Genomic DNA, 27746 nt, shown 5'->3' on the forward strand with positions numbered 1-27746 from the left:
TCTTCTTCTTCTTCTTCTTCTTCTTCTTCTTCTCCTTCTCTCTCCCTTCCTCCCTCTCTCTCTCTCTCTCATAAGGAATAACCCATATTTCTTTCTCTTGTATTTCTTGGGAGGTGTCACCCCAGTAAGAGAATCCACCAGCTGCTCCAAGAAAGAAGGATGGGCAGTCTCCTCCCAAGTGACCATTTGCCTCTGAAAACCCAACTGAGGGTCAGTTCCCAGTCTATGCTACACAACAACCACAGCAGGGTTGTTTACCATACATATAGCAGGGATTTAACCCATAGTTCTTGGGTGCAATCTTTGATCATCATCAGTAAATCTCTTAAGCTCATCATGGACTAAATTATATCCCCAGAAAAATATGTGCCAACTTGGATGAATTTTGATTCTGAGTGATTTGGCAATGTCGTGATGTGATCACTTCCCCTCGTGTTGTCTGACCTGATTAACACTGATTGGGAGGGATATAATTAATTCTCTTACTGAGATGAAGCCCTCTACTCTGTACATGGCCATTTGGAATGGGGGCTCGTTCTCAGAACACTTCTCTATCTGAAGCAGGATCTTTTATCCTCGGCACTATTGATATTCAAGGCTAGATTTTTTTAAAATTTGTGTTTAGCTAGCCTGTGAAATCTAAGATGCTTAGTAACACCCTTGTCATATACTCACTAGATGGCAGTAACATTCATTCCCCTAGTTAAGACAATAAAATTAAGTCTCGAGACTGCATAAGAGCCACTGTGGTAAAATGGGACATCAAGATTGGGGGGAACATAAGAAAAGAGGGATACATAATGTATACTGCATTGAAACAGATGAGGGAGAGAACTGTTTACAAGGAATATAGAATTAGGTATTATTTTCATGACAAGATTACAGAAAAAGAAATGCATAGTAAAGTGTACTGTGGACTTGGGGGGATTGTGTAAAAATGAAAAATTTTTTTTTCTTTTCAAAGAGAAAAACTAACTGGGAGGGAGGGGTGGGCAGGGAGGAAAATGTTCAACAATGAATGAATGAGGGAAATTAAATGGAAAGAATATGTGGTAAAAATATATATGTTGCATTAAAAATCATTAATAAAAAATTCTCTAATGAATGAGTGTGCACATATGTGTATGTTTGTGTATGATGGAATCTATGAGAAGTGATACAAGTTTATATAAATGTAATGGCAGTTAAATGTATATTATTAAAGTCTTTACTTTTGCCTATTTAAAAAAATATCTCTCTAGACATTGCTAAATGCCCCACTGATAACCACCAGTCTATGAAGGCAGACGCCAGTTGCCTGTGCCCGGAGCTGCTGAGAGCTATAATTCTCAATCCCTAAACTCACCACTTTGCCCAGCCCATCAGCTCCCCCCAGTCACATTGGCAAAAGGACCCAGGGGTTATCTGCTGTGACCCAGGAAAACTTTGATTCTAGGCCCATTAGCTATTCACACATTTACACAGCAGGTAGAGAGGCTCAGAGTGCCAGCCCTTATTCCAACATGACGCTGGGACCCGTTTGCTTACCCAGAAACCCACAGGAGAGCCACACACTTACGTCCATCCCCTGGGGGACAGGTGACTTGGTACCAGCTGCCCTTGTCCTCCTCTCCTTGGGATCCAGTCAGAAGATCTGGTGGGAATAACTCTCCCTTCCCACTGAGAGCCTGGTTTGAGCATGACCCAGGTTTCCTCACCAAGTCATAGTAATAAACTCAGCCCATCGCCGTGGAGGCGGTGACAACTCATAGTGACCCTACTGGATAGAGTAGAACTGCCCACCGGGCTTCCATCTTTCTGTTAGAGAGGAGCTGGTGGGTTCAAAATGCTTTTTGGTTAACAGCCAAATGCTTAATTAACCAATGGACCCTAGGACTCCTTAGAGACCGCAAGGATGTGCTGTTTTCAGCAAATCCGCTTGAAAATTTTATTAGACTCTGAACGTGTCCCCCCATCTCCACTCCTCCATTGCAGCTGCTGTGACCAGATGCCATTGTCTTGCATCTGGACTCTTATTGCAGCCTCCAACTGGTGGCCTTCCCCCAACCTTCCCCCCTTCAGTCTCATCTCCACTTGTCATTTTGCTTTTGTCTATTTGTGTCACAGTTCCGCTCCCCACCCTGCAGGAGCTGTCCATGTCACCCAGAGGAAAGGTCCAACTCTGTTCAATGACCTTCTTCCACTGGGAGGTCGCTGTCTTCTTCCGCCAGGGTTCAGACCCCTCAGACACGTCAGAACCACTGCAGGTTTGAAGCCACTGCCTCGCTGTTCTCTCTGCTTGGATGCCCTCCCTCCAGTTAACCTCGTGGCAGCCTCACCTGCTTGTGTCGTTACCACACAGCCTCTTCTTAGGGAGGCCTCTTTTAACCTTGCTGCCTTAACTTGTAACCCTCATGCCTCCGCCTCCCAATCCTCCCCAAGTCCCGCTTCCCATTTTTTGTTCCTAGCTCATACCCTGTAGAGAGCTCTAGTAAGTAAGGAGTTGTGGTTCCAGCCCAAAGGTAGGCATTTCGAAAACACCAGCTGCTCCTCCCATGTAATTTACAACCTCTGAAAACCTGCTGGAGGGGCAGCGATGAGTAGTCCCAACCCCACGGCGATTAGCTGTTGTCTGTCACATACCATCCATATAGCATTATATTTGATTTTTATCTTCTTTTTCCTCAGATGATGTTTCCTAAGATGTGCTGTCAAGTTACAAGCGACCTAAGATGACTTTTTATCTAGTTTTCCACTGTAGTGTCCCTAGTACTGGTAGTATGAAGGTTAAGTACTCGGCAGCTGGTGGTTTGTACCTTTTGGCTCTGTAGGAGAAAGTCATGGTGACATGGTTCCCTGAGGACTACAACTAAGGAAACTCCACGCGCCAGTTTTGCTCTGTCATGCAGGGCTGCTGTGGGCTGCAAATGACTTAATGATGTCCCACAGCTACAGCCTATCCCTAGCATCTGCCACAGTGTCTGCATGTGATGGGTCCTAGAAAATATTTTTGAAAGAGTGAATAAATTAACTCCTACCCTGGGCCCACTGGCAGCGTTATTATGGATGGTGAAGAAATTGTTAAGTTTTAGTTTGCTTAGTTCCACAATCAACATTCTTGGTACCAGCAGCCAGTAAATCAAGAGATGAATCGTATTGGCAAAGTCAGCTGTCAGGGACCGCTCCAGAGTACTGAAGAGCAATGACGTTAGGCTGGAGACTAAGGTGCGCCGGATCCGGGCCATGGTCTTCACAATTGGGTGCTATGTGTCAGAGAGCTGGACAGTGACTAGGGATGATAGCCTTTGATCTGTGGTGCTGGAGAAGAGTGTTGAATATATCATGGAATGCTAGGAGAACAAACAGGTTTGTCCTGGAGAGAGTGAAACCAGGCTGCTCCTTGAAGGCAAGGATTCTGAAGCTTCGTCTGACCTACTTTGGGCATGTTGCAAGGAGGGACTGGTCCTTGGAGAAGGACATCATGTTTGGGAGAGTGGAGGGACGGTGCAGGAGAGGAAGACCCTGGATGAGTTGGATCTATTCTGTGACTGGGGCAGTGGGAGTAGGTGTGTCAGAGACAGTGAGGTTGGCACAGGCTAGAGCAGGGTTTAGGGCTCTTGTACATAGGGTCTCTAGGAGTTGCAAATGACTCAACAACAACTGTTGTTATTGCCAAGTGTATTTAGGAAGTCTTAGACCTTGATGCTCCATTCTCCAGTTTCGTATCGTCACAGCTCTTTCTTCCACTTCTCTTTCGGACACGTGGGTGCAGGGCCATGTATGACTCATCATTCCAGGAGTCCCTCTTAACCTGTAGTGATCTAGACTAATGTCTAGATTGACACTTTGTACTTGTCCACAAATCCAAAATCTGGTAGTTTCAGCCCAGCCAATGGCACCACAGAGGAAATGCCTGGCAATCTGTTCCAGAACAGAAAAAAAAATCAGAATTGATCTGATGACATTTATTTTGTTTGTTTACCCTCACAGGGTGCTAGGGAGTTGGGGAGGAGACTCAACCAGCGATGCAGAGTTGGTCTGGCCAAACCCTCAAGTGAGTTGCAAGAGGCCAGCAGGCGAGGGGGCCAGCAGCAGGTCATTAATGTTGGCAGTGATGGATGGGCCACCATGGGCCGTGATGGTGACACAGGGGCAGCAGAGGGGCAGTGATCTACAGGGGCAGCTGGAGTTCCAGTTTCCTGTGCATCGATTGCAAATATAATGAAAGTGCTCATTCACTCATGGGGCTACTGCAGGGACCAGAGGGCTGGCTGGCTGTGGGGACTGTTCTGTGGTCGGATGACCAGTGTTTTGCCAGAAGAAACAATCCTCTGTTGCACTTGGAGCTGGCCCTGGGCTGGGAAAGCCACTCACATATTCTCGAAGAACCCCAGCAGGAAAGATCTGATAAAGCGTTCTGGCTTGAAAGGGAGTCAGTGACCCTTGATGCAGCCTGACCCATGGTCGGCACACATTTGGCAACACCGGGCAGGCTGGAGGCAGGCTCACAATGCTACCAGGAAGACAAAAGGCAAACTTAAGTCTTTTCGTTCCCTGCCAGTTAAGGTGTGAAGGCTTCTCCCTCTGCCAAAGTCACTTGCCAGCTTTCAGAGGCTATTTTCCCTAACAGGGAACTCCCCAGTTGCTATTCTGTGCCATTTGAGGGGTCCAGGAATGTCACTTCTCTCAGTTTTCCTTGCATGAAAACCCTTGGCCATACTGTGTAGATAGATGGAAACTGGAACACACACACACACAGACACACAGAGCACAGAATCTGTTGTCATGGAGTCGATTCTGACCAATCTCTAGTGTATCAAATTTGATTTGATGTACAGATGGGTGAGTAGTTATCTACCAACTAAAAGCTTGGTGGCTTAAACCCATCCAGAAAAGCCGTGGGGGGAAAAGCCTGCCAGCCTGATTCTGAAAGGTCAAGGCCACTGAAAACCCAGAGTGCACCTGACAACAAGTGGAAGTGCCAACTTGCAGCTTCCTCAATCTGGTCCTTTATCTCCAGGACTGTCCACTAGATGGCGACCACGATCACAGATATTCATCCCATAGTTAAGAACCAACCTCCAAGTACAAAAAACGGTGTTCAACAAATGTATACTATTTGCACCATGCACCAAAACATGATGATAACTATTAGGATATTATGTTAAAGATGTTGAGGGATCTGGAAGAGCCTCTTTACTGTTTTTTTTTATGCATAGAAAGGTGTTCTATGCAGTAAATTACTATTTACTAGAACAATCAATTGGCTAACTTAGAAACCAGTCTAATTGTTGCCATTTACTTACATATTTGGCTTAAAGACAGGCTTAGAAATGAGATCCTTTTATTCCAGGAGATTACTTGTATGTAACATGACAATGTTGTTGTTGTGTACCGTTGAGTCAGAACCAAACTACAGCTGACCCTCCAGCGGGTTTTCAGAGGCAGTTAATCTCACGGAAGGAGATTGCCCATCCTTCTCCCACGGAGCAGTTGGCAGATTTGATAATAACTCAAAAGATTACTTGCTGTGGAGTCGGAACTGCTTCACAGCTGACCCTCCAGAGGGTTTTCAGAGGCTGTAAACGGCACAGGAGAAAATATTTCATCTTTCCTCTTGTAGAGTTGATGGTGGATTCGAACTGCCAGAGAGGTATGGCCTTTGGGTTAGCAGTCCAACTCCCTATGGACTAAGCCGCCAGACCGCCCTGACAATAATAGTATCACATACACACTATTTGCTAAAGGATTCATTTACAGAATGATCGCCGTCAAGTCAGCTCTGTCTCACGGCTGACCCTCCACCTGGCTGCTGAGGAAATAAATCCCATAGGAGGGGACTCCTGGAGCTACACTGAGCAGGTTAATTCCCTGGCTAGGGGAGAGAACTGCGTTGCTAGCTGAAAGCCAGGCCTTCCTGACGGTTCGGATCCATCGCCTGCTCCAGGCAGAAAGGTGGGCAGTCTCCTCTCGTGTGCTCTACGGCCTCCGAAAACCCCCTGGAGGGTCAGCTATGCGGCAGTTCTGATTCGGTAACAAGGCCTGTTTGATACAGCTTGGCAAGGCTTCTTACAGAGCGCTGGTGGCTTCAAATGTTCCTGTGAAACCAAAGGCTCTTCTTTGATGGGTTGAATCCACCAGGGACTCCATAAGAGAAAGATGGGCAGTCTCTTCCAATGTCATTTACAGACCCAGAAACCTGAGTCACTTTGATTCCATGGCCGTCGGTCCCAAGCATGATGTCCCTCTCCAAGGACTGATCCCACCTTGCAACACGTCCAAAGTACTTTAGACGGAGCTTCAGAATCCTTGCACCCAAGGGGCAGCCATAAAAATCCAAGGAGGAGTTCTGTTTTGCCCTCTGGGGTTGATAGGAATCTAAATCAACTCCAGAGCAACAGCTTTGGTTTGATTTACCCCATCTTGTTCCTGAGAAGATTAAACGAATCAGTGAATGTAAAACTCTCAACGAGTTAGAGACACTGGTGAGTAGCACACATGATTTTTAACCCTCTGGCCCCAATCTGTCCCATTGGGAGTAGCAGTGCTGGATCAGCCAGCAGCTCGAGTCCTAGGAAAGGACCCTGGCTGAGCTGGGGCAGAGCGCTGAGGGCAGGCAACTTGGCCTGTGCTATTGCACACCACTAATCTAACCGTGGCTTCTGATGTGTCTGTGTTACAAGGTCTCTGCGATGACAGAACTCTACTTCCCACCTTTCTCCCTTTCTGTCTTCTCTGCTTCTGAGCTAAGAACCACTTGGTAACACCATCCATTTAAGGAAGATGTGCATTATGTGGTTGTAATCAAACCTGATGCTTTCAGATGACCTCCTTAACCTTCAGTGAGGGAAACTATGAAGAACAAAATAAAATCATCTAAACTTCTGGGTAATCCAATTGACTTTCAAATGTAAGAGTGGGATTCTAAACACTTTACACGTTCAGCTATATGACAGAAAGGAAATCTGTGGATATGGGATTTTGTGAATTATCTTTTAAATAAAAGAAAACCTTAGATAATTGAAAAAAAAAATAGAAACACTGTTAAGAGTGAATGTTAAGTGAATTTTATTACTTCTCACAGCTCCATGGGGTAGCCTTGATTTTGAAATAGACACTTGGGAGAGATCCAGTACATTGTCTGAAATTGTATTGTTCCCCGTGTTCTTGAACCCCCAAATGTGTAGATGCTGATGTTTATCTAATTTCATAAGTTACCATGTGTCACAACTGTCAACATTTCTTAAAAAATTAGCAATTACCAGCTGCACCAAAAAGAGGCCCAGGATCTGATGAACCCAAAGACTCTTCCTCGGATGACGGGGGTGAGCAAAGGAGTTCTAACGAGTTCTGTCTTCACATTGGCTGTTTGCAGACAACGCATCCTCAAAGACATCCAGGAACTTGGCTGAGGAGCTGGGCAAAGCCATGGAGATTATGGGCAAAGGCAAGAATGGGCTGGGCTTCGGCAAGGTGGACATCACTGTCGAGAAGGAGCTTCGGGAGGAGTTTTATATAGAGAAGGCCCCGGAGCTGAAGCTGTTTTTTGAAGGCAACAGATCTGATCCCATCAGCTGCAAAGGTAATGGGGCTTGTGAGTGAATCAAGGTATGTGAGTTGTGGAAACACATCAACACCAACCAGCATTTGCCACCAGGGACTTACTCAGTTCAGAAAGTGCATCTCTTGCCCACATACAGTCTAGTGGACGGGTCAAAGGTGGAGGTGGGGGAGTCTATGCCACAGAACCTTTCAAGGCCCCAGGTTCCTCTTGAGCTGGCTCTGCCCTTTCCAAGGGCTGTGACAGCACTTCACTTCTCTGGATTTGGCCCATCTTTCAGAGCCCAGAGGAGAGGTTTTCCAGGAGAGGTGCCCATTGCCCCAGGCTGGAAGTGGTGAGCATCTCCATTCCATTGATCAGGCTCTGAAGCCTGCTCTCTACTATAGGAAAGATGGGAAGTGGGGCCAGTGCTTTGCCTATTTTAGGATTTGGTGAACACGTAACTGTCTCTCCCATGGCTAGCAGGTCACAGGAGCACCAGGAGGTGGGGGGCATGGCTAAAAGCTGCTGACAAATGCCCAACTCCAACCACTATCTGTTCCTTAGAATGAGTTTTAACATGACACCCAGCCATGTCAAAAGAAGGGAGGAGAGATGATAGAACAAGACAGGCTTGGGCTGGGATACATCCACCAAAGGTTCAAGGGCTCTCGTTGCCCCTCTCATCCATTCATCCACTTGTCGTTGTCGTTGTCGTCGTATGCTGTACAGTTGGAACTAACCCGTAGCTGACCATCTGGTGGGTTTTCAGAGGCAGTTAACTGCACAGAAGGACATTGCCCATTCTTCTCCCTCGGAGCTGCTGCTGACCTCGAACCATGTCCCTTCAGGATCACAGTGCAGCTGCTTGCTACCAGGCCACCAGAGCTTCCTATCATCCATGTATTCATTTACTTAATCACTGCTCATTTGGTGAGAAGCTGCACGCAATCCCAAGGGCGCATGGTCCCCCAGCTGCTCCACAGGAGAAGGATGGGCAATCTCCTCCTGTGTGATTTACCGCCTCTGAAAACCCACTGGAGGGTCAGCTATGACTCAGTTCTGACTGATGGCACAAAACAACAACAACAAAATCTACTGAGAGACTCCCACATGCCAAGACTTACCTTGTTGGGTTTTAAAGAAAATTTTTATTTTATACTGGTTTACTTAAAAAGTTTGAATACATTGTTTTTCACACTGGATCTGTCCAAATTCCTTTACTTACCCCTCCTTCCATCCATCAAATTGTGCAACTCTATGATTAGACACCCCCCAGACCCGACTGCACCCATCTTCAAACCTCTGCTCCCCCGCTTGGATTCTCATACACATTCTACAATAATGGTCTTATCCAGTATTTGTCCTTATGGGACTGAGTTATATCACTTAACATAATGCTCCCCAGTCCCTCCAAAGTTAGGTAATAATTTATAAAATCATTGATCCTGCGTGCTGCATAGTATTCCGTTGTGTGAATGTACCATAATTTCTCAATCCATTCAATTGTGGTTGAACATTTGGGCTGTTTCCATGTTCTTGCAATGGTGAATAATGCTTCTGTGAACATTGGTGTACAAGTCTCTGTTTGTGCCTCAGCTCTCATTTTCTCGGAGTATATTCCTAGCGGTGGAATAGCTGGGTTATATGGAATTTCTATGTTCAGCTTTCTGAGGAAATGCCAAACTGCCTTTCAGAGTGGTTGTACCATTTTACAATCTCATCAACAGTACTTAAGAGTTCCTATCTTGCCACATCCTCTCCGAAATGTATTGCTTTCTGTCCTATTAAACTTTGCCACAGTTACTGGAGTGAGATGGTATCTCATTGTGGTTTTGTTATGCATCTTTCTTATTACCAGTGATTTTGTTGCTCTTAAAATTACGTGTGTTTCAGTGCAGTGTGGCTCATGTAGACACTAATGTTTTTTTAAAAATATATGTTGAAATAGAGAAATGCAGAAATGGATGCATGTGAGTAAGTGTAATAAAATTAGTGAGCATAGACATGGCCTCCTGTGCTTGCGGAGTGTCCCCGTGTGTGAGAAACTCAGGTGACACAAACTGTCGCCAATCAGTTGCTAACCTAATGATCAGCAGTTCAAACCCACCCAGAAGCTTTACATAAGAAAGCCTTGCCATCCACTTCTGTTCCAAGAAAGCCATAATGGGGTCACCACCACGAGGTAGGGTCCCGTTGATGGCAACAGGTAACAGTCACAGTACCTATGTATTGAATGACTGAACCATAGGAAGCTGTGACTGCCATTCATAGGGCCTGGTCCATAGAAAGCTTCCAGGAGGCCCAGTTGAGCTGAGCATTGCTGTAAGAAACAATAGGGCTGGAGAAACACCATCATGCGCAGACATGGCAGGATGCCTTACAATTCCCAGTATGGACACTAGGGGGCATGTAAGATACAAGCTAGACTTGGAGGAGAAGACTCATCAATAATGGACCTCCAAGGCAAGTCATGGGAGAGACAGGACCGGCCCATGGCTCCCGGAAGCTTGTAGGAAGGTGGGGAGTGTGTGTAGGCGGAAAGAAGGAGGAGGAATAGAGGGGAGAGGTCAGGAGCAGAGAGAAGGGACAGAGACTGATTACTTCCTAGGAACCCTGCACGCTGACCCTCACAAAGAGGACCCACTGAGCCCCACCAAGGAGCACTCTGTGATGTGTCGGCTTTGGGGAGAGCTCTGAAGTCCCTGGGTTACTTTTATAAAAAATTTATTATTAATTTCAATGAAAATTTACAGACTTTGAATTTCCATTCATTCATTGTTGCACTTTTCTCTCCTTCCAACCCTCCCTCCCTAGTACATACAATACCCTCTTGAAAAAGTAAAGACAAATTTTTTCATTGTTTAACAAACCTCCCCCAGGTCCACTCCACTATGCAGCCTTTGCTCTGGACTCCTGTCATGCCAAAAATACCTAACCACATATTTTTAAACACGTTTCTCCCTTATCTGTTTCAATGCAGTATACATTATTGAACCCATCTTTCTCAGTCTTACCCCAACCCCGATGTCAGTCCCATTCTACAGTATGCAGTATTTGTCCTTTTGTGACTGAGATACTTCACTCAGCATAATGCCCTCCAGGGTCACCCATTTGGAATAATATTGTATGAGTTCCTTGTTTTTCAATGCAGCATAGTATTCCATTGTGTGAATATGCCACAGCTTCTCTATCCATTTTGTTGTTGATGGGCACTTAGGTTGCGTCTAACTCCTTGCTATTGTGAACAAAGCCGTGATAAACATGGGTGTGCACTGGGTTGCTTTTTCAAGGTCTGTATATGCTCACGTAGTAACTCGGGCGCTGGGATAAGAGAAAGAGACCAGGCTTGCCTCCCATAAGATAGTTGAGAACTAGCTTTCGTAGAGGAAGCAAGATGTTGATGAGACAGCTTCTAAGCTGTAGATGGGGCTGATGGAGAAGCTCCATAAGCCCTCTGGCCTCTAAGCTCCTTTGTGGTGGGAGTCAGTACCTGAGATTTCTTTTGCCACTTAGGAAGCTTCATTCTCACCTCCTCCAGGAAGTCTCCCCTGACTGGCCTTCCTCTGTGATCCCACAGAAACTGTGCTTCTCCCAGAAAGTTCCCCACATCACAGGATTCTATCTGTTGGTTGTTTTTCTAATCCATGGAATGAGACAGCCATAAGGGTAGAGACTTCATGCCCATTTCTGGATCCTCTGAAAAGGCTAAGAAGCCTTGGCGGGTACAGTGATTAAGTGCTCGGCTGCTAGCCAAAAGGCCAGAAAGTTGATGGTTCTAACTAATTAGCCACTCCACGTAGAAACATCCGAAAATCTGCTTCTTTAAAGATTATCCAGCTTTGGAAATCCTAGTGGGAAATTTTCTACCATTTCTAGACTCAGTAACAAGTAATACTGAATTTCTGGATCAAAAACCAGTAGAACTAAAGGAAGAAGTCAAAACTGCACTGTCAGCAACACTAAAAATAAGGTTCAAGGAATTGATGGAATAGAAATTGAAGTCTTTTAGCAAACAGATGCAGCTCAGGACATGCTTGTTGTGTCTATGCCAAGAAATTGGGAAGGCGGCTAGCTGGTTAATGGATGGAAAGAGATTCATATTTGTGCTTATTTAAAAAAAGGTGATACAACTTAATAATAAAATCATTAAATAATATTGCTAATATCACACAAATCAAGTCTTGCCAGAGTTATTCAAATACATCTGGAGCGGTACAACAGCAGAAGTTCAAGCTGAATTCCGAAGAGGCCATGGAATGAGGACCATCATTGCTGACATGACTTGAATCTTGGCTGAAAGCAGAGAACATGAAAAAGATGTGTATTTTTAATAAAAGGCATCTTAGAGAGCTCTGGTGGCCTAGTGGCAAGAAGCTGTGCTGCAATCTCAAAGGCACGCTGTTCAAGGCTACCAGCTGCTTCGCGAGAGAAAGATTGGTAATCTCCTCCTGTGTGATCAACTGCCTCTGAAAACCTGCTGAAGACTCAGCTATGGTTTGGTTCTGACTCTACGGTATACAACAACAACACCACTGACTACGCAAAGACATTTGTGTGGATCATAATAAATTATGGATGACGAATGGGAATTCCAGAACCCTCAATTGTACTCATGCGGAATCTTCATGGACCAAGAAGCAGTCATTCAAACAGAACAAGAAAATAAGACACTGTGCATACTGAGCAAATTACCTGAAAAGCTGGACTATATGAGGAAGAATATGATACCAGGATTAGGGGAAGAATAATCAACAACGTGCAATCTGCAGATGACACAACCTTGCTTACTGAAAGTGAAAAAGACTTGAAGCACTTAATGAAGTGGACAAAAGTCTATAGCTTTTTACACGTCAACATGTTGTTGTTGTTGATTGCCTTCGAGTCAAGCACAACTCATAGCGACCCTATGAACAAAAGGCCTGACACCTCTCTATAACTATCAACATTTATCAAAGTTCATGGTGTTTCTGGAGGCATGATGCTTAGGCAGTGGATGCCACTCCTCACCGCTGGTCCAACAGGCAAAGTCATGATAAATGGAGAAAAGATTGAAGTTGTCATTGATTTGATTTTACTTGGTTCCACAATCAACCCATGGAGGCAACAGTCAAGAAATCAAAAGACATATTGCACTGGGCAACTTTGCACCCAAGGGCCGCTTTAAAATGGAAACGGGCAAGGATATTAATTTAAAGACTGGACTGTACTTGATCTAAACCATGTTTTCAATTTCTTCATATGCATGTGAACACTGAGTGAGGGATAATGAAATGGGATGATTGAAGAGAGAGTGAGATCCTTGCATGGTGGTGGTGATGAAAAGTCTTGTACTGCCAAGAGAACTAACAAATCGGTCTTGGAGGAGGTGCAATCTGTGTTCCCTGTAGAGGCAAAGGTGGCAAAACGTCATCTCGCATACTTAGGGCCTGTTGTCAGGAGAGCCCAGTCCTTGGAACAAGACAGCATGCTGGGACAGGCGGAGAGTCAGAGAAAAGAGAAGACTCCAGAAGGCGGAATGACACAGTGAGTGTGACAGTGGGCTTAAGCATGGTGGAGACCGTGAGGATACAGCAGGATCGGGCAAGCTTTTAACCAGCTGGTCATAGGAGAGCTATGAGTTGGAGCTGACAACAGGGAAGGCAGCATTGAAACACCAGTCTGGAGCCTGGACTTGGACCTAGGATGCCTTGGCTTTAGGACAAGCTTTTGCCTGCACGAGCTGTGGTAACTGGAGTAGGCCCTGGAGTCCTAGCATTCCTATTTCTCATCCTCTACAGCTTGCTCGAAACCCTATGAACCTGGAGAGAGGATGAAAGGCACCCAAGCATTGAGGACTCTCCTTCATGGGGTCGCTATGAGTCGCTTGCGACTCGACAGCACTTAACAACAACAACAACAACAACAACAACAACAACTACAGCTTGCTCAGCTCCACAATCAACACTCTTGGCACCAGCAGTCAGGAAATCAAAAGACGAATTGCATTAGGTAAATCTGCTGTCGGGGACCTCTCCAGACTCCTGAGAAACAATGATGTCAGTCTAGAGACTAAGGTATGGTTGATCCAGGACTTGGTCTTCTCAATTACTTGCTATGCATCAGAGACCTGGACAATGACTAAGGATGACAGAAGAAGAATTGAGGCCTTTGAGTTGTGGTGCTGGAGAAGAGTCTTGAATGTAACATGGACCAAAGAGAACAAACAGGTCTGTCTTGGAGAGGATGAAAACAAGTTTCTCCTTGGAGGCAAGGATTTTGAAGCTCTGTCTCATATACTTTGGACATGTGGCCAGGAGAGACCAATCCTTAGGGAAGGACATCATGCTCAGAAGGTTGGAGGGACAACGCAGGAGAGGAAGACCCAGACGAGATGGATTGATACAGTGACTGGGACAATGGGAGTAGGTGTGTCGGAGTCAGGGAGACTGCCTCAGCACAGGGCAGGGTTCAGAGCTGTTGTACATAAGGTTGCTATGAGTCACAACTTGATGGCACATAACAACAACAACACCACCAACAATCAGGATGAACAATGGCAGCATCTTTGCCCCCTGGACAGGGCTGTTCTGAGCTGAGAGGAGCTGATGGCTGACCTGGTTCTTGTAATGTGACTTGTGTTGAAACTATCCTCCAGAGGTGGGGAATTTCGTCCTTGCTGAGACAAAGCCTCTAATCTCCAAGGACTGGTGTGGGAGATGCTGGCCTTGCCCTCCGCCTCCTTGTAGGGAGAGGGAGACTGGATTGCCTCTGGGCTTCTATTAATGATGCATTCACGCATTCACAGCCTGGCCTTGCGAATTCACAGCCAAGCACTGTCCCTGGTCAATTATTGACACAGCGTTCACGCCTCAGTTGTCACCCTGTCCTCTGGCTCAGAGCCGAGAGCCAGGGGAGGCACTGCGCCTGGCAAGGGCAGGCACTCTGGAACACAATAATCTGCCAAATTCAGAGCAGCTCCCTCAGTGCTGGGGGAACCAGAGGGCCAGACAGAACTCACTCATCCCTGAGAAGATGCCCAAGATTAAGTTATCTCAAAGCCAGCTTTAGGTTTTCTTTTGCCTCATTCATTCAGTCCATCTGTAATTACTTCTGGGGGACCTAGAATGATCCAGGAAGAGCTTTGTGAATTTACATTAAACAAGTTTGCAAAATAAAAAAAGAAAGGAAGAGTATTTTCAGAAAGTGTGAGGAACTCGATGAAGTCTTGAGGTAGGGTGCCAGAAGAATGCTCAGCCACCTCTTTGCATGGTTATTTTTTGTGTCTGGAAGGCCTTCCCTCTCCTTTGCCTCCAGGTTAACTCCTATGCATCCTTTAGTCAAAAGATGCTTCCTCCAGGAAGTGCTCCCTGATCTCATAATCATCTAGGTTTAGTTTCTTGAAGGTTGTGCAACCAGAGTGCTCCTGAAAGGCAAGGATAGTGAAATTTTGTCTCACATGCTTAGAGCATGTGTCAGGAGGGACAATATTTCCTCCCTGGAAAAAAGATATTTTTCTAGGAAATAAGAGAAAGTCAGAGAAAGAGAGGAAGACCTTCAACAAAATAGATTGACACAGTGATTGCAGCAATGGATTTGAGCATCGAGGGGATAATGCAGATGGCACGAAATAGGGAGGGCAAGGTTCAGACCTGCTGTTCCCAGGGTTGCTGTGAGTTGTGGTTCACTCAACAACAACAACAGTGACCTTGACTTTTGAATATTTAGCTTGGGTGCGATTATTACACTTGCCTCTACAACTGTCTGGTGATTGTCTCCATCAATACAAGCGTAGGAGAGTGATAAGGTGTCTCTTTCTACCCATCAGCCCCAGCACTAACTCAGCTTCTTGGGACATAATAGGCACTCAGGACGTTTTTGTTGAATAAATGAGTGAGTGGAGGAATAAATCAGAAAGAGAATGGATAAAGTCTGTGGATATAGCCCAAATCGACAAACACTGTTTGTTAAAAATACAGTAAAAGACAGGGTAATGAGGGGCACAGTCCAATGGTGATTAAGTTTATAAATAATGATGCATGAGAATGTATAAAACACAATGTGAATGAAGAATAGTGTGGAACACAATGGGTATGAACTTTACACGAACACCAACATAAAATAAAAATTTTAAAAAGATAGCACTTAAGCGAGCTCTGTTGGCCTAGTGGCAAGAAGCTGCACTGCAATCCCAGAGGTGAGCGGTTTGAAACCACCAGATGCTCTGCTGGAGAAGGAGGGACAATCTCCTCCTGTACCAGCCAGATCAAATTTGACGGTACACACACACACACACACACACACACACACACACAATAATAAAAATTTTAAAAAAGCACTTTATCTTATAGACTCATTAAAATGTTCCAGTTTGTTCTTTAGCAGGTGTTACTATAAAGTGGTATTTTTTGCATTATCTGCCACCATGTGACACTGATGACCCAATGCAACTCATGTTCGTTCACCTGTGGCCTCATGTAAATTGAGCGTACCATTTATCTCCCCCTAGATGATATATGTGTCCCAATTTTAGAAGCTGTGGTGTCCCTGCCAGCCCTCTTAGGATACCTGAGAAATGAAGTCAAGATTCTTCAATGTTAGAGGATGTTTGTGTCTCGGCTTAGAAACTGGTTTCCCCCCAGGATCACAGAATTTACCTGGTCTCTTTGCTTATGTTTATTTCTACTTTAAAATTATTTAGTTGTGACATTAGAGGGTAGACAAGAAAACAAAGCTGGACATATTTCCTTCTAGTTTGAGTCTCAGGTTCACTGGTTAGGTGGCTTTGGCAAGTTGAACCTCTGTTTTCTCATCTGTGAAATGAGGAGAATAAGAATAAGTAGCTTAGCGAGCTCTGGTGGCCTAGTGGCAAGAAGCTGCATTGCAGTCCCAGAGGTGAGCAGTTCAAAACCACCAGGTGCTGTACTGGAGAAGGAGGGGCAATCTCCTCCTATGCCAGTCAGATACAATTTGACGGTACACACACATACACAAAATAATAAAATAAATAAATAAAATTAAAAAATACATATCTTATAGGGTCATTGTGTGGACTGAATACGTTTAGAACCTGCAGCTCACTGCCTTCCCCTTTTGAAGGGCTCAGTAACATTTGTTTTCTGTCATGAATGCCTATGCCTTGGGGTTAGGGAAGGTGGAAGAACTGACCTTGCCCTTCAAAGTGATGGAAGCCCAAAATGAGACAATGATATTTATCAAATGAATTCTTGCCTTGGTTCAAGTAGAAACTCCTATGTGATGAACTGTGTCTCTCTCCAGATGTGGTTGAATCTACTGCCTTGGTGGTTTGGTTAAGAAGACAAATCAGCAAGAAAGCGTTTTTGTTCAACAACCCCCAGGAGATAGTAGAGTTTATCAATTCCAGGCCTTTAGTCATCATTGGCTTCTTCCAGGTACTGGCGTCAAGGAGTCTGGGGAGGCTTTCCCTTGGCCAGGAGTCCTGTGCTGACGAGAGAGGGGTGAAGTGGGGGAGTTCTTCTGTTTGGGTTAATGTCATGCCTATTCTCTTCTATTCAATGAACTGGTTTTCTGAGGAACTGAAGGATTTAAAAGGAAGAATATAAAATGGAGAGACAATTTATAGGAGAAACAAAAAAGGTACATGGGAACCAAGAAAGAGATGAAGACATTGGTATATTCATTTAACTGGTTTTGACCATTGTTGTTGTTGTTGATTGCCTTCGAGTTGAGCATGACTCATAGCAACTATGAACAAAAGGCCTGAAGCACCACTACAACTATCGACATTTATCAAAGTTCATAGAGTTTCTGGAGGCATGTTGTTTAGGAAGTGGATGCCACTCACCCTTTTTGGGGGTCCACTTAGAATATCCTCTCATTAAATGAAAGTATATCTTGTTTTCCAATTTGAGAGCTACTGCTTTCTATTATCCTGACAGCTGTGTCCCATGCCTAGATGCAGGCTTCTTCCTAACCTCACACCAACCATCCCCATACAATGAAAGCCATAACACATGATAAACAAGCTGACTTTTGAAAACACACTAATCTTCATCTAAAGTAGGTTGTTGTTGTTGTTGTGTGCCATCGAGTCGCCTGTGACTCAAAGGGACCCTATGTCCAACAGCCCTAAACCTTGCTCTATCCTGAGCCAATCTCACCATCTCCAACACAGCTATTCCCATTTCCCCAGTCACTGAATCAATCCATCTCATCAAGGGTCTTCCCCTCCTGCGCTGGCCCTCCACCCTCCCAAGCATGATGTCCCTCTCCAAGGACTGATCCCTCCTTACAACACGTCCAAAGTATGTCAGATGAAGCTTCAGAATCCTTGCCTCCAAGGAGTGGCCTGGCTTCACCCTCTCCAATCATCCAAAATATAGCAAAGAAAAATGGACGTGGAAGAATGTAAAGAGCTTGTTGTTGTCATGTGTCATCAAGTCTTAGATACACTACTGAAATGTTTCATGACAGCTTTTTATTGATCATATTTTACATATTGATGCAAACATAAATGACACCTTTGCATTTGAAGAATGAGTTTCTCTTGTATCTTAACTCATTTGATGTAATGGTGATGATGCATCTTTTCTCTGTCACAGAATATATGTTACATTTATACATAAAGAATGTATACAAATGTGTATCTCCCCTTTCTAGTTACTAACAATGCTTTTTGTCTCAATTTTATTTCAAACTAAAGAACAGAACCTGACACAATAGCCACATCTTGGAACTAAGATCCCATTTGGTGGTTTTTTAAAACCATTTCCCTCTTCTGAGAACAATTATGGAGAAACTACTCAATTGCTTCAACCTGAGGGTTAGAATAGCCTTCACTTTAACAATTGTAAGAAGTTAAATTCATCAGTGCTTCCCAATGATTTCTGTGAGTTTCCCTGTTTTGGTCTAAGTCACAGCCAGGGAAACATTCTGGGTCTGAAATACCCAGCACAAGGGGTTAAGGAGACTTAACAAACGCGAGACTTGGGAAAATGAGGCTATAAAGTAGTCACTATTTCTATCTATCTATCTATCTATCTATCTATCTATCTATCTATCTATCTATCTATCTATCTATCTACCTATTTTATTTTTATTTATTTTTTTAAAATTTTGTAGTCACTATTTCTAACTTCATTTTAAATAAACTAAAAGTCTGCCTTTCTACCAAAGTCTTATCAAATTTCCTTCCTCCACACAGGATTTAGAGGAAGAAGTAGCAGAACTGTTTTATGAGGTGATAAAAAATTTCCCAGAGCTAACTTTTGGAGCAATGAAGATTGCAAATACACTTGGGCGTTTCCATGTCACCCTCGATAGTGTCCTGGTCTTCGAAAAGGTAGGACTTGGAAAAAAACTTTTTGAGAGTGAAGGAATCTTTAGCTCAAGGCCATGAGAAGGGCTTTGGGTTCAGATTCTAATTCTGCCATTTGGGAGCCAGCTGAATTCTGGTTTATTTACTAATTCACTGCATTCATCGTTGTGGAATAAGAAAAGATTCCGAGCTAACCCTCCAGTGGGTTTTCAGAGGTCATAAATCACGTGGGATGAGATTGCCCTGATTGCCCTGCCCCTCTTTCTCCCAGGGCACGTCTGGTGGGTTCAAATTACTAGAGAGAAGATGTTTGGGTTTGTAATGCAGATCCCTACAGACTACATTCCTGGAGCTCTAATTAGTTGATTTGTGTGAAATAGTTGTTCTCCACTGAAGATCCCACTTCTTCACTTTAACAAGGAAAGTGTTGTTCATTCCAGGCCCCTTTTTCTTCCGTCCTCATCTATCCATCAACAAATACCATCTATACACCAATGACTTACAAGTATCCATCTCACATCACCTTGGCTTTGAAGGTTCTGAAACTTTGTTTTCCCTCAACATATTATGGAAGTCATTGAAAGTTTTAAATCTAGAGAATAAGATAATCAGATTTGAGTTTTTAACCAGAATCATATATAGTGAAGTATAATGACTTTGCATATGTAAATTTAGTACAGAATAAAGATGACATTTTAGATTAGTGTGGGGAAATAGGGATCATTCAATGAACAGAGATGAGTCAATTAGGTAACCACGTGGGAAAAGACAAAACAAGACAAGTTGAAGTTGGGTCCATTATTTATATACTACACTAGACGAAATTCCAGGGAGAGTCTTGGTTTAAAAGCAAAAGATAAGACCATAGCAATTTTAAGATATCTCTTAGGAGAGTTTTCTAATCTCGGAGTGAACACTTTATAAGCACGGGGAAATCTGTCTGGCCTCCACTTCCTGTCGTTGAAGATCTAACAGATTTCCCTAGCTTCCACTTACCTTGTACCAGTCATACGCTAGCCTGAACAGTGGCCTGCCTGTACTTATCAAGAGCCTACAAACGATATTCCACTATTGTTTCTCAGCACTTTCATCCATGGAGAGAAGTGTGCTGTTTATGTTTATTAAATGCCTACATCATGGAAATGACTCACTTTGGGGGAAAACTAAGAAAAGAAGCGATAAATAATGAACACTACGTTAAAACAGATGACGGAAATAACTGTCTAAAAGATATACATGATTAGGTATTATCTGCATGACAACAGCCCAGAATAAGAGGTGTATAGAAAAGTGGATGGTGGGGTGTGGGGGGGGGCGGAAATTGTGCAATAATGAAAGAATCTTTTTAAAGAGAAAAGTGAACTGGAGGAGGGAGGGAGGAAAATGTGCAACAGTGAATGAATGGAAATTCAAGTTTTCTGTAAACTTTCATTAAAATGTCAATAAAAACCAACAAAATGAGAAAGATTATTCACTTTTATGATTCTTTTTCTCACTCTTCTTATTTTTTTTTCTGTCCCAGGGAAAAATAGTGAAGCGCCAGGAACTCATTAATGACAGTACCAATGAGCATATCTTAAATCAAGTCATTAAACAGCAACTCACGGGCTTTGTCATTGAATACAACTCTGAGGTCAGTGCACACAGTGCCCTTTGGTTAAAGCGGCCAGCTGAATTGCTGTCTGTGCGTCCGTGCATGTATATGCATGGGTGCTTTGTACACGCAGAATAACTGCTTCTCTTGTGATTTCAGAATAAGGAACTGATTTATGAGCTGAACATCCTAAATCACATGCTGCTGTTCGTTTCCAAAAGCTCAGAGGCATTTGCTTCCATAATTCAGCATTATAAGTTGGTATCACAGGAATTCCAAAATAAGGTATGTAGAAGGTGTCACTCATTTTGGGGGGAAGGTTAGTGGTAAGGAGTTGCATTGTCAACTCAAAGCTGGAATACACCACTTGCTCCACAGGAGAAAGGTGGGTAATCTCCTCCTGTGCAGTTTACTGCCTCTGTAAACTGGACAGAGGATCAGCTATGGGTTGGCTCCTACCCAGCGGTATGCAGAAAGAAGGACTTACTGTCTTGCCAAGGAGCTAGGATGCAAACTTAGGATTCTCTGACTTCCTTTGTTTGTGTGAGTGGTGACTTGAGCCAGAGTGGTCTGAGGAGGAGGCATATGGGACCAGAGACCAATCTGATCGCTGCAGATTGGCACAGGTTAGGGGGTAGGGCTGCATCTGCTCAAAGGGAGGGGTCCTTCAAGAAGTCCCAAGGAGGCCCTGCATAGACTCTGCCATTTGCATCTCACTGGAGTACTCCTAAAGGTCTTTGGATGATGTCTGTCTTTTGAACTTAATTTAAGTTTAAAAATGCCATGGTTTAAACCCACCCTGTGTCACTATGAGGCCAGGGGAACCCCACAATTTGGTAATCTATGTCCATAAAGTTTACTTTTGTAATCAAATAGATCCATCGCTGTTGAGTCAGCCCCTCTTCATGTTGTTATGTGTGGTTGTTTGGAACCTGCTCATAGATAGCTGACCCTCCAGTGGGTTTTCAAAGCCTTTCTTTCTCCCCTGGAGCAGCCTGTGGATTTGAACTGCCTCCTTTGGGTTGGCAGCACAATTCCCTACTCACTTGGCCACCAGGGCTCCCCTCTACTCATAGAAACCTCGTTTGCTACAGAGCAGAACTGTTTCATAGCATTTTCTTGCCTAATCTTTCTACAGAAAATCTTAGATGATGCAAATGGTTTTTACTCAGGCCCTAAACTGGAGGCTGATGGTTCAAACACACCTAATAACTTCATGGAAATAAAGGTCTGATGACATATTTAGTAAAAATTAACCAAGGAAGTCCTCAAGCTGCAGTTCTGTTCTGTAACACATGGGGCTTCTATGTGTCATAGCCTGTTTAACAACAATGGGCTTAGTTTTGAGTTTCCAGTTAATGCACTCTCAGAGTTTCCTAATATTTTTCCCCATTGGTAACAGATCCAAAGAGAAATGAAATAATTTCATTTGATTTGCAGATCCTTTTCATCCTTGTAAACACTGATGAACCGAGAAATGGTCGTATCTTTGAGTACTTCCGGGTCACTGAGGTCAACGTCCCATCTGTCCAAATCCTAAACTTAACCTCTGACATAAGGTACAAAATGCCAGCGGAAGAAATAACATATGAAAACCTCAAGAAATTCAGCATCAGCTTCTTGAATAGAAATGCCAAGGTAAGGTTCCCTATGCAAACTGTACCCAGAATCTCAGAATCATCCCTTTTCCATAGTTTTGATTCCCTTACTCACCCAAACTGGAAAGAAAGAGAAAGGTCAGCTTCATGGTTCCACTTGAAAAACAAAAGAAGGCTTTCACCTCTCCACCCCAAATCTATCCATCTCTTCACCTGCCCTGACCCCTGCTCTAATTCCACCATGACTTGTTTCTTCTTCAAGTAAAGTCTTCCCATTAAAATTCTGGCTCTCAGTTGATCAGGTTCCAAACTTTCTTTCAGAATCTAGTGTAGAAGATTTCTTTATCCCCAGGGTAGATCCATGCTGTGGAGAACAGAGCTATCAGAATTTATAAGGCTTTAGGAGACTTTTGGTGGAATAGGGTGGAAAGTGAACTGTTTTGCTAAAAAAGAGGAAAAACTCCAGAGATTACTTTGCCTAAAAGGAGAAGCTACAGAGATCTACTTTGCCCAAAAAGGAGAAATTGCAAAAACATGACCCCCTAATGCAGTATCATCCACTGTCATTTAGCACCTCAGCTAACATCTCTTAGCTGAGGGTGGCTCCATGGTAGAATTTTTACCTTACATGCAATAGACTGAACCTTGGTTCCCTGCCAGTATACCTCATGTATAGCCATCACTTTTTGTCTCTTTTATTTTCTGTCTTTCTCATGAGAACATAAACTCCACAAAAGAAGAGATTTTTCCTGCCTTAGCCAGTGGTGCACCCCTTATTATGTGCCGTCGAGTCACCTTCAACTCATAGCAACTCTGTGTACGCACAATAGCTTGGAACTCTGCCTTATCCTGATCTCACTGTGTCTGACCCACCTAAGCCCATTACTCCAGTTACTGTGTCAATCCAGTGCATCCACGGTCTTCCTCTCCTGCGCCATCCCTCTACCCTTCCAAGAATGATGTCCTTCTCCAACGACTCGATCCTGGCAACATGCCCAAAGCATATGAGCTGGAGTTTCAAAAAAAGCTTAGTTATTGTTATGATACTAAATAGATTTCAGTGGTTCTTCTAGTCTAAGGCCAGGAAGAAAAAGCCTGCTGATGTACTGAAAATCAATCAGTGCAAACCCTAGAGATTGCATGCCCTTTGTGCTTTTGGTAAGACTGGTGTCCTTCACATGCACAATGAGACCTACCTAATTATCTCTCTTTTTCACCATTTTTCATCTCTGACCTCCAATCTTTCATCTGTTTTGTGCAGAGACTATTGTCTGGGACACCACTGAGTCAGTTCGAAATCAGAGACCTGCTGAGGGCGCAACAGAATGAGGCCTACTTGGTCCCGTGCTGTCCGCACTGGAGTTACTGTTTCTTAGTCCATTGATGCAAACACTGTGCCACTTCATCTTGTGGTAGAAGATGTTGTTTGTTGTTGTTATGTGCCGTCGAGTTGTCTGCAACTCATAGTGACCCTATGTACAACAGCCCTAAACCCTGCTCTGTCCTGTGCCAATCGTACCGCCTCTGACACACCCATTCCGATTACCCCAGTCACTGAATCAATCCATCTCATAGAGGGTCTTCCCCTCTTACGCCGTCCCTCCACTCTCCCAAGCATGATGTCCCTCTCCAAGGACCCGTCCCTCCTGGCAACATGCCCAAAGTATGCCAGACGAAGAAGCCCCAGAATCCTTGCCTCCAAGGAGTTGCTTGGTTTAATCCTCTCCAGGATGAATCTGTTTGTTTTCTTGGTAGTAGAAGATAGATGACTAATAAGACTACCTGTGAAAGAAGAAAGAGAATATAATGGTGAAGACAAGGCTAGAACAGAGTATTCCTTTAAATATAATCTTCTTTTGCAGATTTTACTGTAGACAAGGAGATCACAATTTATCCTGCCCCAACCCTGTAAAGGGACACATAGTAAATCAGCTTTGTGGTCTTGTAACTGGTGTGTGTGTGTTGTGTGTGTGTGTGTGTGTGTGAACTATTTGCATCTAGAGGATCATATAAAAATAAGACACCATCCACATTGACTCCACAAACTGTAATTTATCAGTTTTTGTTCTTTGTAGTCATAATATTTTATAAAATCATAAATGACATGAAATGATAAATGACTCTTTTAAAATAGAAAAACAAGTTCTAAAATTTGAAAGAGAATGAAACACATGAAGCCAAGTATGTTGACATGTTAACCACATCGGTAGGATTTCTTTTAAATCCATCTCCTATATGTTTATATACATCTCATTAGGGAGCTTTGGTGGCCCTTTATCCAAGTCCGCTTCTGAATTTAGCTTGAATTTCTGGCATTTCTCTGTCCATGAAATTGATACAACTAGGGTTTGACTTTGTTTTTTTCTTTTTCAAATGTATTGATTTTTAATTGTGGTTTTAGTGAAGGTTTACTTTGTTTTTTTCTTTTTCAAATGTATTGATTTTTAATTGCGGTTTTAGTGAAGGTTTACTTTGTTTTTTTCTTTTTCAAATGTATTGATTTTTAATTGTGGTTTTAGTGAAGGTTTACAAAGAAAATTGGCATTCCAGTCCACCATTCACATGTATTTTGCTTTACAATGTTGATTATAATCCCTAAGTTATAACAGCACTCTTGCTATTCCCTTTCCATAGTTCTTGTTTTCACTTATCCACCTGTCATCTACCTTGCTGCCCTCTGAATTCTATTCTTGGGCCAATGCAACCCTTTTGATCTTGTATGGTTAGTTGATCTAAGGACTGAGTCCTTCCCTGGTCTTATTGTTCACCTTGTAGATGTGTCTACTGTTTGGCTCAAAGTTGTGCCACAGGGATGAGTTCAGTTACAGTTCCAAAGGATGACTAAAGGCCATTTAAAGACCATTGGAGTCTTCTTCCTTCCTTCCTTCCCTTCCTCCCTTCCCCCTTTTTCTTTCGGTGTCAGGACTAAGATATGAAGCCATCACAGTCTTGGAGGTTCCACCAGTCTCTCTCAGACCAGACACCAACGCTGTTTTTTTGTGATTTGGAGTTTTGCTTCACATTCATCTCCTATTGTGTCCAGGGCCCTCTACTATGAACTTTTCCAAGTGGTCAGCAGTGGTAGCTGGGCACTCCTTAGCTCTTTCAGACTCAGAGAGTGAGCTTTTCAGGATCTGTTGGTTCATACATCTTAGATTCTCTTTACTTTTCCTCTAGACAGGGAGATGCACATCAATGAAACTTAGAGGGTGCTTGCATACTTTTAAGACCCCCAATAAGGTATAGAGCTTTGTCTTTGTGGTCTATGTTATGTCAAATAACCTAGGTGTTCCTTGACACTATGGTCTTATAATCCCAGAGACATTGGTTATTGAATATCTTCAGCAAAAGTTTTCTTGTGTGGGATGTTGTTGTTGTTGTTATTATGTACTATCAAGTCAGAACTGGCCCACAATCATATGGGAGGAGACTGCTCATCTTTCCTTCCACAGAGTAGCTGGTGGATTTGAACCGCATGCCCTCAGGATTGCAGTGCAGCTTCTTGCCACTAGGCCACCAGTGCTCCCTTGTGTGGGATAGTGGTGATAATGTTTCAAAATTTCTGCATTCTGGTGAATTGTCTTTCTTTGAAATATGGATTTCTTCCAGTTGTTTGGCTAGGTAACTGACTTCCAAATTTCTTGGCATAAATGAGTAAGTACTTCCAGTGCTGGACATTTTTCTTCAAACGTAACAGTTCATATTCTGTCAACTCCTTGAGACTGACTGATTCTAATTGTTGTTTGTTGTTATGTGCCGTCGAGTAGTTTGCGACTCATAGCGACCCTATGTACAACAGCCCTAAACCCTGCTCTATCCTGTGCCAATCTCATTGCCTCCGACACACCCATCCCGAGTACCCCAGTCACTGAATCAATCCACCTCATGGAGGGTCTTCCCCTCCTGCGCTGTCCCTCCACTCTGCCCAGCATGATGTCCCTCTCTAAAGACCTGTCTCTCCTTACAACATGTCCAAAGTATGTCAGGCGAAGCCCCAGAATCCTTGTCTCCAAGGAGCAGCCTGGTTTAACCCTCTCTAGGATGAATCTATTTGTTTTCTTGGCAGTCCATGGTACATTCAATACTCTTCTCCAGCACCACAGCTCAAAGGCGTCAATTCTCCTTCTATCCTCCCTAGTCATTGTCCAACTCTCTGATACATAACAAGTGATTGCAAAAACCATGGCCTGTATCAGGCGGACCTTAGTCTCCAGAGAGACACCCTTGCTCTTGAGTACTTTAGAGAGGTCCCTAACTGCAGACTTTCCCATCATAATACGTTTTTTTTTAATTTCCTGGCTACTGGTGCCAAGAGTGTTGACCGTGGAGCGGAGCAAACTGAAGCTGTGAACAATCTCAATCTCTCCGCCATCCATCCTGATGCTGCCAATTGGTCCAGTGGTGAGAATTTTTGTCTTCTGGACATTGAGCCTCAGTCCATATTGAAGGCTACAGTCTTTGACCCTCTGCAGTAAGTGCATGAGGTCCTTCTCAGTTTCAGCAAGCAGGGTTGCGTCGTCTGCATAATGCAGATTGTTGATAGATCGTCCACCAATCCTAATGCCACGCTTCTCCTCACAGAGCCCAGCCTCTTGGATAATCTGCTCTGCATACATGTTGAAAAGGTATGGAGACAGCAATTGGTTTGCATACAATAATTTGTATACATTGTGTTTCATTTATGTACCTTGTGCTTTATACATTTACATTGTATTTCATGCATTCATATGAATTGTATCTGATAGAATTATTTCTTAGTGATCTATGGCAGTTATTACTGCATCTTTTTGAGTTCCCATTGAATCTGTCCTATTTTTTGATGCACTCCCCCATCTGCCCACTAATCTCTGCTTTCCTAGTTATTTCCACCCTTCCCTTTTTTCTGCTCCCTTTCTCCTTCCCCCTTTTCTGCCCCCTTCACCTTTTTGGACATTTATACACATCTTACTTGTTATCGTTTTATTTTTACAATAATGGTATTATTTGTTTTTATGAGACTGAGTTAGTACAATCAGCACGTGCTCTCTAGACTCTCACAAGCTCATGCACACTGTCTCCAATGTCACTCCACACATCATCTGGCCTTCGGTCTTTAATATTCATTGTGTCAAATCTATTGTTTCTATGGTTTCTGAATCAAGTGCGATATACTGAAGGTCATACTTTGTCTCTCATGGATTTGTTTACATTTTCTTCAGCTACAGTTTACTTGTCTATGAGCAATTGATGGTCCCTAACCTTGTTCTGATGGATGAAACAAAGCTTCTCCATCATCTCTTTTCACAAATATAATCAATTTGATTCCTGCCTGCTCCATCTGGTAAGGCCCTTATGTATTATTGCTGTTTATATTTCCTTATTCACTATCCAACTTTCACATGCATCTGAAACAATAGCAAATACCATGACTTGGGTCAAGTACACCACCGTAGTCTTTAAACTGACTGGGTTGCTCTTTAGCACTTTGGGGAGGTTCTTGACAGCATATTTTATCAAAGTAACACATCTTTTTAAAAAAAATATATTAATTTGCTTGGAAGGGTGGCGGGACAGTGCAGGAGATGAAGCCCCCAGATGAGATGGATCGATACGGCGACTCGACAGCACATAACAACAAGAACAACCTTCATACTTGATGGATAGTTTTGCTGGGTACAGTGTTCTTTAAGTGTTCGATAGATGCCATTCCACTGTCTTCTTGCTCTCATGGTTTCTGCTGAGAAATCAGCACTTATTCTTATTTGTTCTCCCTTATAG

The 27746-nt window shown here is 43.5% G+C and overlaps 1 protein-coding gene across 1 annotated transcript in view; it reads left to right on the forward strand.

Annotated features, from left to right (window-relative positions):
* The window catches only part of PDILT (protein disulfide isomerase-like, testis expressed), a 45283-nt gene that overhangs the window by 2552 nt on the left and 14985 nt on the right, over positions 1 to 27746 (forward strand). Inside the window, exons 2-7 of the mRNA XM_006892709.1 lie at positions 7355 to 7561; positions 16778 to 16911; positions 18684 to 18821; positions 20320 to 20430; positions 20551 to 20676; positions 21832 to 22029. Of these exons, the coding sequence (XP_006892771.1) occupies positions 7355 to 7561; positions 16778 to 16911; positions 18684 to 18821; positions 20320 to 20430; positions 20551 to 20676; positions 21832 to 22029 (914 nt within the window). The remainder of the gene's footprint in view (positions 1 to 7354; positions 7562 to 16777; positions 16912 to 18683; positions 18822 to 20319; positions 20431 to 20550; positions 20677 to 21831; positions 22030 to 27746) is intronic.

The sequence above is a fragment of the Elephantulus edwardii genome, unplaced genomic scaffold (genome assembly GCF_000299155.1).
Source record: "Elephantulus edwardii isolate Elephantulus edwardi_28Jun2011 unplaced genomic scaffold, EleEdw1.0 scaffold00117, whole genome shotgun sequence".
Classification (NCBI taxonomy): Eukaryota; Metazoa; Chordata; class Mammalia; order Macroscelidea; family Macroscelididae; genus Elephantulus; species Elephantulus edwardii.